The 13,463-nt window shown below is 47.6% G+C and overlaps 1 protein-coding gene across 1 annotated transcript in view; it reads right to left on the reverse strand.

Moving 5' to 3' along the window:
- Nucleotides 1-2,979: 2,979 nt before the first annotated feature.
- The window catches only part of gnl1 (guanine nucleotide binding protein-like 1), a 33,928-nt gene continuing 23,444 nt past the window's right edge, over nucleotides 2,980-13,463 (reverse strand). Inside the window, exons 8-12 of the mRNA XM_072550151.1 lie at nucleotides 12,390-12,575; nucleotides 11,505-11,683; nucleotides 7,397-7,577; nucleotides 7,081-7,221; nucleotides 2,980-3,431 (exon numbers count right to left, since the gene is read on the reverse strand). Coding sequence (XP_072406252.1) covers nucleotides 3,169-3,431; nucleotides 7,081-7,221; nucleotides 7,397-7,577; nucleotides 11,505-11,683; nucleotides 12,390-12,575 — 950 coding nt within the window. The 3' untranslated portion in view covers nucleotides 2,980-3,168. The remainder of the gene's footprint in view (nucleotides 3,432-7,080; nucleotides 7,222-7,396; nucleotides 7,578-11,504; nucleotides 11,684-12,389; nucleotides 12,576-13,463) is intronic.

The following is a 13,463-nucleotide window of genomic DNA, read 5'->3' on the forward strand; positions in this document are numbered from 1 at the left end:
CCAGACTACTTGAGCTGTTCAAAGAGTCCTCCAGCCAAACTCTATCTCTTGTTTTGTAGTTTTCAGGCCGACAATTCACTGGAAGGTGGGAGTGGAGAATACATTTGATTTAAGAGGGCTCGATTTCCCCTCAGGCAACTGTGGGGAGTTTGCACATTCTCCAAGTGTCTGTGTTTCTTCCGGGTGCACCGGTTTCCTTCCACAGTCCAGGGATGTGCAGGTTAGGGGGGATTGGCCATGCTAAATTGCCCCATAGTGCCCAGGGATGTGCAGGTTAGGGTGGATTGGCCGTGCTAAAGTTCCCCATAGTGCCCCATAGAGCATCGTCACTGACTTTCTAGCCCCTGAATTTGCGTGGTAGTGATTGCACCTGAATCTTACTGCATATCCCTGGCCCTATAATGCGATGGGAGAAAGTGAGGACTGCAGACGCTGGAGATGAGAGTTGAAAATTGTAGCGCTGGAAAAGCACAGCAGGTCAGGCAGCATCCGTGGAGCAGGAGAATCGATGTTTCGGACAAATCCCTGATGAAGGGCTTACGCCCGAAAGATCGATTCTCCTGCTCCTCAGATGCTGCCTGACCTGCTGTGCTTTTCCAGCACCACACTCTTCAGTCCATAATATAATGCAAGGGATTCTTCTAAGTCTCTCTGCATGCCCCTGCTTCTAAATCTCTGGTGTCCTGACACTTTACAACATTCCAAAAAGTTACATTCACTTAATTACCTGCTGAGAATCATAGTAACCCTATGGCTTGGAAGCAGGTCATTCAGCCCATCAAGTCCACACCCAGCCTCCGAACAGCATCCCACCCCTTATCCCATACTGTAACCCTGAATTTCCCATGGCTGATCCACCTCGCCTACATACCCTTGGACATTATGGGGCAATTTATCGTGGCCAATCCACCTGACATGCGCATCTTTGGACTGTGGGAGGAAACCCATGCAGACACAGGGCAGAACGTGCAAACTCCGCACAGCCAGTTGCCCAAACGTGGAATCAAACTCGGGTCTCTATTCCACCCCCACCAATCGCCTCACTTCCTAATTCCAGGTTCTGGCTGCTTGTTAAACGACTAAGTTAATGGACGCAGACACTAAAATCACTCTATACTCGCAGTCTCTCTCCACAAACAATATTCTGTTCTTTCTGTTGAAGTAAATAATCTCTCACTTGCAATACCCCTCTCCCCAGATACTCCACCCACCAACTTTCTGACCATTCACAGACCTTTTATATCCTCCTCCAAATTAATCTGGTCTGGAATAAAAAAAACAGAATTTGCTGGGGAAGCTCATCGGACTTGGCAGCATCTATAGGGAGAACGGACTCGAAACGTTAACTCTTTCTCCCCACAGATGGTGGCAGGTCTGCTGAATTTTGTCAGCAATTTGTGCTTTTAGATTTAGATTACTTAAGAGTGTGGAAACAGGCCCTTCGGCCCAACAAGTCCACACCGACCCTCCGAAGAGCAACCCTCCCAGACCCTTTCCCCTACAGTTACCCCCTTCACCTAACACTACGGGCAATTTTTTTAGAATGGCCAATTCACCCTAACCTGCACATTTTTGGACTGTGGGAGGAAACCCACGCAGACACGGGGAGAATGTGCAAATTCCACACAGAGACAGTCCTCTGAGGCGGGAATTGAACCCGGGTCTCTGGCGCTGAGGCAGCAGTGCTAACCATTGAGCCGCCCATTTTGCATGTTCTCCTCTAGTGGCGTTGTCAGGAAATCTGGCTACAATGCAATCGTCACATCATCCAATTTACAGAGTCGGAGTCATACAGCATGGAAACCAACCCCAGTCCATAATCCCAAATTCAACTAGCCCCACCTGCCTGCTTATGGCCCATATCCCTCCAAACTTTTCCTGTTCATGTACTTATCCAAATGTCTTTTAAATGTTGTAGCTGTGCCTGCATCCAACACTTCCTCAGGAAGTTCATTCCACACATTCCTCTGTAAAACAAAAATTGCCCCTCAAGACCTTTTAAAAGCTCTCTCCCCTCCCCTCAAAAATATGCCCCCTCATCTCGAGATCCCCCAGCCTAGGGAAAAGACACCCACCATTCACCTTACACGTACCCCTAACGATTTTGTAAACCTTTACAAGGTCACCTCTCAACCTCCTGTGCTCCAGTGAAGAAAGTCCCAGCCTGTCCAACTTTTCTTTATAACTCAAACCTTCCATACCCAGCAACATCCTGCAAAGCATTTCTGAACCCGGTCCAGCTTAATAATAGCCTCCCTATAACTCTGTGACCAGAACGGCACACACTATTCCAGAAGAGGCCTCACCAATGTCCTCAACACAATGTCCCAACTCCGACACTCAAAGGTCTGAGCAACGAAGGCAAGCATACTAAATGCTTTCTTCACCACCCTGCCGATGTGTGATGTCACTAAAATCAATCGTAAATAACTGAGGCTCTTTTGCTGATCCCTGTGGCTCTTCGCCAGTTTCCAACTTTATAACAGACCATTTATCCAGTTTCCCAGTTTCCAATTAATAAGCCTACTCTCTTCCCACGTCACACCCTGACTCAATGAGCACCACTCTTCTGCTATAACCTTTCATGTGGCACCTTATCAAATGCCTTTTGGAAATTGAAATACACATCAACTGCTGCCCCATCTGCAGTTTTCCAATCCACTGGGACCTTTCCAGATTCTGGAACATTTTAAAAGAGCATCCTCTATCGTTGCAGCCACTTCTTGGACGGACCTTAGATAGCAGCCATCAGGAGAATAACGCTAGCTGCTTCACTGCCTCTTCAGAACTGCAAATCCCCCCCATCCCTGGAAGCCTGAGTAACTTGTATCTATCTTTTCCAAAAGACTTCTTGAAGCACAATTCTGGCTGAGTCCAGGAACCAACAAAGGGTGATAAGGGTATTTGCTCACACCCCCCCAAACTCCGGTATCTGTGTGAACACAAGATGCTGAACAGCAAGCCACTCGCTCCAACTGCTACGGTAAATAAAGCTTTATTGACATAGAGCAATACATTAATGGTAAAGGATTGGAATGGGTCTCCGTGATGCACTCCGGAATGAAGTAATACACAGCAGGGGTGTTGCTGCTTTTGGAAGATGCACATGCATCGTTTCTCTGTAAAGGTCCCCAGTCCTAGCACCGGGTGATCCGGTGCAACAAGACGTTAACACTCATCGTCTCGGAGAAGGGCGAACTTGTTCTTGCTTAGGAAGGCTCCCTTGTGCCTATGACCAGCGTCCCCACCCTCACCCCGCTCCTCCTCTTCCTCCTCCTCCTCCTCTTCGTCTGCATCATGGTCCTTCTCGTCGTCCTCCTGATCCGAGCTGGAGATCTCGTCCTCGTCTTCGGAGCTCTGTTTGGTCTGCTGCCTGTGTGCCTCCTGAAGAGCTGCAATCTCTAGTGTCTCGACGTGCAGCTGCCATTCCGCTGAAAACACAGAGGGAGACACAACTGAAGTTACTCCAGCCTCTTTTACTTGCTTCCTGACACCCGTTTCTCACTTGGCCCTGGCCAGGCTATCCACTAGGAATACAAATACAACCACCGGTGGTCATCGTGACTGCACTTGGTTCCTTCAGCCTCCATAGCTACTCTCAGAACCCTATCACATGGAAAGTCATTGCCTGTCATTTATTGCAAGGATTGCTACAGTCATAAAGGGCATTTGTCAGACCACATGGACAAGAGTGTACAGTTCTGCTCCTTCTTTAAGAAAGGACATAATTGCATTTCAAGCAATTCAGAGATGGTTCAACTGACTGACCCCTGGGCTTCCTGAGCAGAGCGAGGGAGAGAAATCATGTGCAAAGGTGTTTATCCCATTTCTGGGCTCTTTATTTAGGCTTTTGTTCTCACCAACTCATTTATTATCTCTGTGTTGTTACATAGAATACCTTCTGTACTTCAGTTGATGTGTGGGGTATTTGGACTCGTACAGAATTAGAAGAATGAAGATATCCATTATCAACCCTCTATTAAACAAACCCACAACATGAGGAAAGCATTAATTGCCGAGACACTGCAGTATTCAAACTGACACAAGACAAAAGGCTTAAGTTAGCGAAAAGATTCTTTCCAAAGTAATTGAAGAATACTTCCTCACACAAAAAAGCCATCACCTTAAACAGACATCTTCTCCAAACTGATGAGCTCTCGGCTACTGCACGCACACACACACACAAGCAACAAAGTTAGAACATTTTAGTCAGGTGGTTTATGGCTCTATGTGCTGCAGCTCACATTTTAATTTAACAACTGACAGTGTTGACATCAACAGCATTCACTACACGTCACCCCAGATCGTAGATCTCTGTTATATAAAGCCAGCAATTGCATATTTATTGAAGGAATTCATTGCCTCTGTCATATCAACTGTCCCTGGCTCTCAGATATTTGAGTAATGTTGTATTGGCAGGTTTAAAATTACTCTCCCTCTCCTTTGCAATCTCCCTTCTTACCCAGCACCCCACAGCTTCCACCTTCCCTCCTTCCATCCTGTAAAAGCTCCGGCAGCCTCTTCCATTCCCCCAATCCCTCGCAGCCTCTTTTTTTCATTCCTCACCTGGAGCCCTCCCTCATTGCCGATTCCTCTTCACCCCACCTCTCCCCCCAAACCCTTTGCATCCCACTCCATTCGTCCCCATTTTTACCGCAGCCTCAGTCATCCCACCACTCCGATTCCTTGCAGCTTCTCGCAACTCCTCCCTCCCGACCAACAATCCCATGAGCAGGCAGTCAACTCCAGACTGTAACTCACTCACTCAGTCGTCGACCTCGCAAGATGCTCCTCCAATCACAGGCGGGCTCTCTTTCTCCAGCGTTTGATGCTGATAGGCCCACAAGTGAACCAATCAGTAACAAATGCAGGAGGGAAACAGCCTGTGACTGGAGCTGCTCCTCTTGCTCTGACTGACTGAAGAAGAGGCAGCGCTGGCTGAACCCTCTCAGGCACAACAGGCCTTGGCAGCCTAACACCAGCTTTCCGGAACTTTCCTTAAGAGGAAACGATGGACAGTCTGAGCGTGTATTTGTTGGGAGTTACGAAGAATGAGGAATGATCTTATTGCGTCGGAGAGGATTCTGAGGGACTTCGACAAGGGAGGAAGCCAAAAACAGAGGGGGGGGGTGGTGGCTTAGTGGCACTATTGCTGTACTGTTAATCCAGAGGCCCAGGTCATGTCCTGGGGACACGGGTTCAAATCCCGCAACGGAAGATGGTGGAATTTGGATTCAATCAAAATCTGGAATGAAGGGTCTAACGATGGCCATGAAACCATTGGCGATTAATTCTGCAATCTGCACCCTTCAAGGTCCATTCTCTACATATTCTCACTCATTTCTCTGGGCGCAGCTTTCTAACTAAAGTCCCCGGGAACTCTCACGGGACATCCTTTTGTTTTGGATTGCTATGTCTGTGACGTTCGTTCAAACGTGCATCACTGAAATTAAAACATGCTGTGGTCTTGGAAGGTACTGATGCCAATTCCTCCTCCCCCCCCCCCCCCCCCCCCACTGACTTGCCTTCAAAGTCATTCCCTACTGGTTCTGAACCAACCTACTGCCTCCCGTAGAATTAACTGAAGCATTTAAAAAAGGCATTCACCTACTTGCAAAGTCATGGTTTTGAGCAACACGACTACTGGAATTTAACAGATAAACCTCTATCCAGGAAGGTCTTCCAAATCTTTGTTTCTCACTTGTTAGGCCACAGCCCGTGTCTGGCACCGCACTTTCGGGAGGATCCTAAAAAAGGCCTTAGATGGGGGGAGGGTGGTGTGGAGAGATTTTACTAGAATTGAATCGGGGGTGAGGGTTTTCAGTTTTGCGAGAAAAAGGCTTCGGGGAGATTTGACAGGATCATTTAAGACCATCAAGGGGTGGACAAGACCATTAGCGTGAAGGTCAGTAATCAGAGGGTGCGAGGTTAAGACAATTGAAAGAAATAAACAAAGTGAGTTGGGAGTGGGGGAGTGGGGGTGTGGGGAAGAGGAGATTTTACTTTATGTAACAGGAGGAGGGGACTATGCCGTTTGAAAGAACATAGAACAATACAGCTCAGAACAGATCCTTCGGCCCTCCACCGTGCGCCGACCTGTGAACTATTCTCAGCTCGTCCCCCTACACTATCCCATCATCATCCATGTGCTTATCCAAGGATTGTTTAAATCTCCCTAATATGGCTGAGTTAACTATATTGGCAGGCAGGGCATTCCACGCCCTCACCACTCTCTGAGTCGAGAACCTGCCTCTGACAGCTCTCTTAAATCTTTCACCCCTCAATTTGTAGCTATGCGCCTTGACCTCATCATCCTAGGAAAAAGACTTTCACTATCTACCCTATCTCGTCCTCTGAACATCTTGTATGTAAACAGTGGGAACAGTTCAAGGCTAACATTAAAAAAGGGATTGGATAAATACATGAGAAGAAAAATACTGCAGGGTGATGTAGAAAGAGAGGGAGTTGCGACTAATTGGTGCAAACAGCACACTGCGCCAAGTTACCTCCTTCTGTGCTGTACAATACCTACGACTAAAACAAGTCACAGCAAGTCTGATGGTGAGAGATGCAAGTGTTCCCTCAATTTGTTTTCTCTCTCTCTCCACAATTTCAAATAATCCAATCAACCACTGCGCAGAGTTACTTGCCAACAAAGAGAATGTTAAACAGTGATCATCTTACTGCAGTGACTACAAACTCTTACTGTGTAGTGATCTGGTCACACCACCTGGAGAACCGCATCTGGTTCTGGTCATTGAATCACAAGGAAAGCATTGCAGGCCAGTGTGAGAAAGAGGCAATGAGGCCAATCCCTCAAACAAACAGGGAGCAAGCGAGACAGGTGGTTATCCCCCCCCCAACCTCAGTATCAAGGTGTGCCTGACACACTTTTAAGGCCCTGGCAAACATGTTAAAAACAGGGAAGGGACCCCCTCCACCTCCCACAAATTCACAAGAACCCTCATTCCATGCTCAACTCAACCATCACTGCCACTCGCCCCAAAAGCTGCTCCCGATGATGCTAGGTGTTGAAGCTGACCGAACACACGCGCGCGCGCACGCACGCACACCCCCTACCTTTCTGCACCGTGTATCCTGGAGGTCGCATGCAAAGACACAGGCGGCCGTCCACGGTCAGTCGAAGGATGCTGTTTGCTGCCCGGTACACGTCGTTCCGTGCTGCTTTGGCCGTCTTGTACCCCCTCTTCTCGGCCCAGGCTGCAAAGAGACAAACAGCTCATGGCGCGTGAAGCGGACACTGACTCTAACTCCGGCTCGGTCATTAACGCGAGACGCCAAAACAAAAAAAAAACAGAAAGCTTTCCACTTGGCGGATGGCTTCGAGAAGTAACCGGCCAGCAACCTTCACTCCCAGCCCACGACCTCCAATTACCTTCACAGATGTCCCAGGCGGTGAACCTGGCCTGGGCCTGCTCCTGCTCCTCAGGCCTGCCCTCCTCCAGCGTCGGGTGCTTGAGTTTCAGCAGCTTTGCGACAGGAATCCTCGCAGCCAGGTAACCGACGGAGGTGTAAGGCTCCTGAATCTGTGCTACTGGATAAATCCCAGACAGAATCTGGAGGTCGTGGGGGGGGGGGAGGGAGAGACCAGAGAATCAGAGAATCTTGTGCAGACCATTGAACAGCGTGGAAACAGGCCCTTCGGCCCGACAAGTCCACATCGGCCCTCCAAAGAACCTCCCATTCCTCTCCCCTTTTATCCTATATTTACCCCTGTCTAATGCACCTAGTCTACACATCCCTAAACACTATGTGACACTTTAGCATGGCCAATTCACCTAAGCTGGGAGGAAACCCACACAGTCACGGGAAGAATGTGCAAACTCCACACAGACAGTCACCAGAGGCTGGAATCGAACCCACGTCCCTGGCGTGTGAGGCAGCAGTGCTAACCTCTGGGCCACCACGCCACCCCAACACAGAGGGATACATAACTGCATTCTTTAGAAAAGGGACAAGCGGCTCAGGTTAGTTTTGCTTCAGGCGCTAATTCCCATCCCGCCCAAGGCAGGAGATTCAAGTCAAACCCAAGAGACTCCAGAACTATATCGAGGCTGACATTACAGGGCAATACTGAGGGAACAACCCTCTTGAAGCTGAATGAAATGTCCCTGCCTCTGAGCCAGAGGCACCGCAGTTGGGTGCCACTCCAGATCTTGATGGCAAAGGAAAATTCATTGATAAATGTGGCTTTCCAATGGCAAGCAGTCAAAGTGGGAGATTCTCCTGGTTAACTACAAGACGGTAATGTTTTAATATTCCAGGGTACACAAGCTTCTCAGGGTTTGCTACGTTAGACTGTACCAAAATTAACTCAATGCACTTCTGCCTTAGATTAGTGATAAATCACACAGGAAGGTTAGAGGGTCATCGAAAAGCGGTTCTGAGAGTTGGAGTATGGGAGAGTGACAGGACCTCAATGTTAGACAGAGCTGCTCTCAACTGTGCTGCTGAAGACAGCTGAGCTCTTCAGCAGGTTCACAAAAACAGAAATGGCCACAGAAAGTCAGCAGGTCTGGCATTACCTATGGAGAGAGAAAGCAGAGTTAACGCTTCCGGTCCAGTGACCCTCCTGCAGAACCTGATGCTGCCAGGCTTGCTGAGTTTTATCAACAATTTTGTTTTGGTTTGGATTTCCAGCATCCTCTGTTCTTTCGGGTTTTTTTTGAACAACGTGTGTTTTGCGTAGCTAGGACTCTGGGGAGTGCTATACCAGTTGCAAAGCTTTGTGTCAATGAGGGGCTGGGGTGAAGCGCTCGAAAAAAGTGCGTGCACAATTCAGTACAGCAAGAAGTCTCAGTGAAAGGTCGACAAGCAGAGTTTGCCTGATGCGTTTTAGCAAGAGTGGAGCCCAGGGAAGAGTTGGGGCGTATGCAGCTTGGTGAAGTGAGCGGTCAGGGAGAAACTGAATGGAGCGGTGCCTGCCAATACAGTATTTAGAGTCCTGGGGAATGTGGACTCAGGAGTGGAAGGTGATTGACTTGAACATGAGCAGTCATCCACAGTCAAAGACAGATTTGTCTTGAGGAAGAGTTTCATGGTTAGATTTGTAAAAGTGAAGAATTGTAATCCTTTATGAAGTTTGTTCAGTTTTGATGGTCCACTGTATTATTAACATCTCAAAGGAGGGGACAGTTACTGAGAAACTCTTTGGAATTGTCTTAAGCCCATTGGCTATTTGCTTTGCACAGCGGAGTGTTCGGTTACAGTCTGTTAGAGTTTAGTACAGTCTATTACCCATGTTTACTACATTAATTCTGGGTGTTGGAACGAAGGTGCACATGTATTGCAGATATTACCATTGTGTCTTGTACAATAAAGTCACAGACTCAGAGACGTACAGCACAGAAACAGACCCTTCGGTCCAAATTGTCCATCCAGACCATTTCCCAACCCAATCTAGTCCCATTTGCCAACATTTGGCACGTATCTCTCCAAAACCTTCTTATCCTTCTACCCACCCAGATGCCTTTTAAATGTTGTAATTGTACCAGCCGTGTTCTTCTCCACAATAAACACTGATGCAAAATACTTGTTTAGTTTCGCCTCCATCTCCTGCGGTTCCACACATACGCTGCCTTCTGCCTTGCTGATCTTTGAGGGGCCCTATTCTCTCCCACTTACCCTTTTGTCCTTAATGTTTTTTTTATAAATTCCCCTTGGATTCTCCATAACCCTATTTGCTAACACTATTTCATGTCCCCTTTTTGCCCTCCTGATTTCCCTCTTAAGTATACTCCTACTTCATTTAAAGTCTTCCAAGGATTCACTCAATCTCTCCTGCTAACACCTGACATATGATTCCTTCTTTTTCTTAGCCAAAACCTCAATTTCTCTAGTCATCCAGCATTCCCTACACCTACCCCTAATATTGCTTGTTCAAAACAGTGAAATCTCAGGCTTTATTCTCTTAGAAATTCCTTCTGTCTAATTTAAAAATAAAAGCTACTTGTCCCTAATCAGATCATAACATAATTCATTGATGTTACTCTGGTCCTACTCATGTTTGCAGAATTCAAAATGAAGGTCTGGTATCACTACCATATACATTTCTAAGTATGACTGAATTTTACTTTTACAAAAAAAAGAGAGAACCACAAATGCTGGAAATCAGAAACAAAAACAGAAATTGCTGACGAAAGTCTACAGATGTGGCAGCATCTGCGGTGATGAAGCAAGTTAATTTTTTGGATCAAGTGATTTCTTTTTAATAGTTGGTTTGTTCCCTGTCTGTTCACTCTGGTCTGGGATCACGCTCTGTAAGCCAGCGTACAGCCTGAAGTGGTACAACACAGCACTGACCAAGTCTCTGGTTTGTGATGTGCTATTTGACCACAGCACCTGTTGCTCGGGATTGCTCCAATTACTCAGTACTCCTGGGCCGGACACCGAAAGGAGGTATTTACCGCCATCTAGTGACATCCATTAGAAACCACAGGCAGCTGACAAAAAGGCTCAGATCAGAGCAATGACCAAACGGCTTACTCACCAGATTCTCCCATGGAGAATATATTTTAAAACACATTCCCCTTTCCCCAGCAAATTTACAACGAGGCAAGAATCAGGAGAAAAGACCGTGCCAGGAAAAACATATATACTTTTTTTAAAAAAGAGTAAAAATATCAATTAATCAAATTTGGGAACGGAAACCTCTCAAAATGTTGCTGCAACATTTAACTAACCCCACAGTTGTGTGTTTAAATCCCTCCATGGCCTCATCCCTCCTCATCTCTGGGAACTGCACCAGCTCAACAATCTTTGAGAGCTCAGTTTGTTCAATCTAGCCCTCCACACCATCCCAAACTACATTACATTGGCGCGGTGTGTGAGTCTGTGTCTTCAATTGTACTGAATTCCTTCCACCTCTGGACTTTGCTATTTTCCTTTTAAAGACCTCCTTTAAAACCTAGCTGTTTGACAACTGCCCAAACACCTCTTGCGTGTGGTTCGGTTTCTAGTCTCTGGTCCACAGCGTCCCTATGTGAATCACCTTGCACAATTTCTTTAAAAGATGCCCAAGTACAAGCTGCTGCTACTGCATCATAGAAACCTTACAGCATTGCAACAGGCCCTTCGGCCCAGCACGTGCACACCGACCCTCCAAAGAATATCCCACCAGGACCCATTCCCCTATTACTCTACATTTACCCCTGACTATTGCACCTCACCTACACATCCCTGAACACTACGGGGCAATTCAGCATGGCCAATTCACCTAATCGGCACATCTTTGGACTGTGGGAGGAAACTGGAGCACCCGGAGGAAACCCACGCAGACACGGGGAGAATGTGCAAACTCCACACAGATGGTCGCCTGAGGCTGGAATTGAACCTGGGTACATAGCGCTGTGAGGCAGCAGTGCTGACCACTGAGCCACCGTGCCGCCCCAGGGAGAGGAAGACTGCATCTTCCTCAAATGCACCAGTTGGGCCCGTGCCCTCTTCTCTCACCCACATCCAAGCACAGAGCAGTGAAAGCTGACCTGCTGTTGACGGTCTACCAGCGAGGGAAAGATAAGGCCGGGGCAGTCGCACAGCTTGACGGTGGGAGTCAGGAAGTACGTCTGGAAGTACTTGGTGTGGCCTGGGGTACGGGACACACTCACCACCTTCTTCCCCACCAGGCCATTAATGAGAGATGACTTGCCCACATTCGGAAAACCTGAGATGGAGGCAAGAGGAGAGGGCGGAATTTAGACCCTGTGTATGTACACAACAGGTGAAAGACAACAAACTCTTTGCTTCCTAAAATAAAAACACAAAACAATAGCTTGACAAATTTCACTGTTTGGGTCCTTTTTCACATCCCTCTTCAGGTTATGAACATCGTTCTACGTCTGATCACTGTAAAGTCTTACCAGATCTTAGGGTTGCTTTTTTTAGTGAAACCAATTTGTCAAATCAACCAGTTCAGAGATTAATTAAACACCTCTGGAGAAGGCGGGACTTGATCCTGGGCCTCCCAGGGATAGGGACTTTACCTGTGCACCACTTGGACCCTTGGTCCCCAGGTGAGGGACACATTTGATATTAAACCAATAAGCAATAGGTTTCCAGCAGCACTGCCACCTGCTGGCAGTTCTGGTTTCCACCAAATTTGTTCAGAAAAACGCAGCACTTGTACAGGCAAACTTGTCATTTTCAGCTGCTGTCACCCAGCACATAGAGTCATAGAGATGTACAGCATGGAACAGACCCTTCGGTCCAACCCATCCATGCCAACCAGGTATCCCAACCCAATCTAGTCCCATTTGCCAGCACCCGGCCCATGTCCCTCCAAACCCTTCCTATTCATATACCCATCCAGATGCCTCTTAAATGTTGCAATTGTACCAGCCTCCACCACTTAACCAATCGCGCCAGCTCACCCACACAGCCCACAGTGAGGATGCCGTCTCTGTACAGCTCATCCACCAGCGCGCACATTTCCATGGCAGAGTCTGTCTGATGCTCCACCAGGACCGCGTCATCTTCGTCCTCCTCGTCAGTCAGGTCTTCGTGTTGGGTGTTCGCCGCATCCCGCTCCATCTTCTCCTTCCAGCTGGCCAGGTCGACTGGCGAGAGACAGGGAAATAATTACATGACTGTAGAGGGAGATGGGGAGGAGCAAGGGCTGGAATATGAAGCGGGGGAAGGTACAGGTCGAGCTAGGGCTGGACTGCACCTGGTATAGTTACATTCTGGGGTCACTCCAACCCCGTAGGACATAATGGTCTCACAGTGGGTACAGCAGAATGTGGCCAGCACGATATTAAGGCAGTTTAAGTTACAAGAACACGCTGCACAGACCAGAGAGACCTAATTGAGGTGTTCAAGATGATTAAGGAATTTGCTAGGGCAGACAGAAGGATGATAAGAATGCCAGAAATAGGAGGCCATTTGGCCCTTCGAGTACACCATTCAACGAGATCATGGCTGGCATTCGACTTGCGTAACCCTGCAATGTTATAAGGAGAGGTTTATAAAATCACGAGGGGAATAGGTAAGGTGAATGGCAGCATCTTTCTCTGGGGTGGGGGATTTTAAGATTGGGGGGCATGTTTTTAAGGTGAGAGGAGAAAGATTTTAAAAACACACGAGGGGCAATGTTTAAAAGACATTTAGCTAAGTATATGAGTAAGAAAGGTTTGGAGGGATATGGGCCAAGTGCAGACTGGTTGGGACAAGCTATCTGACTCTACGACGCTAGTTCTAGAACTCTGCTGAGGTTGGGATTCAGTTGAAAGTTTCACAACTGAAATTGCTAGGATGATTGTTGGATCATGAGGCATGGGAACGGAGGAGGTAGATGACTTGAATATGCAGATCGGTTACATTTCAGGTGAATGGTGGTACAGGTGTGGGGGGCTTTTGATGGAGATTCCAGTAAATAGGGAGAAATGGCTTCCTGCAGGAGTATGGTCAGTGGTCCAGAGAGGGACAAATTTATAGGGACGGACAGA

This window comes from Chiloscyllium punctatum, chromosome 30, assembly GCF_047496795.1.
Source record: "Chiloscyllium punctatum isolate Juve2018m chromosome 30, sChiPun1.3, whole genome shotgun sequence".
NCBI classification, from domain to species: Eukaryota; Metazoa; Chordata; class Chondrichthyes; order Orectolobiformes; family Hemiscylliidae; genus Chiloscyllium; species Chiloscyllium punctatum.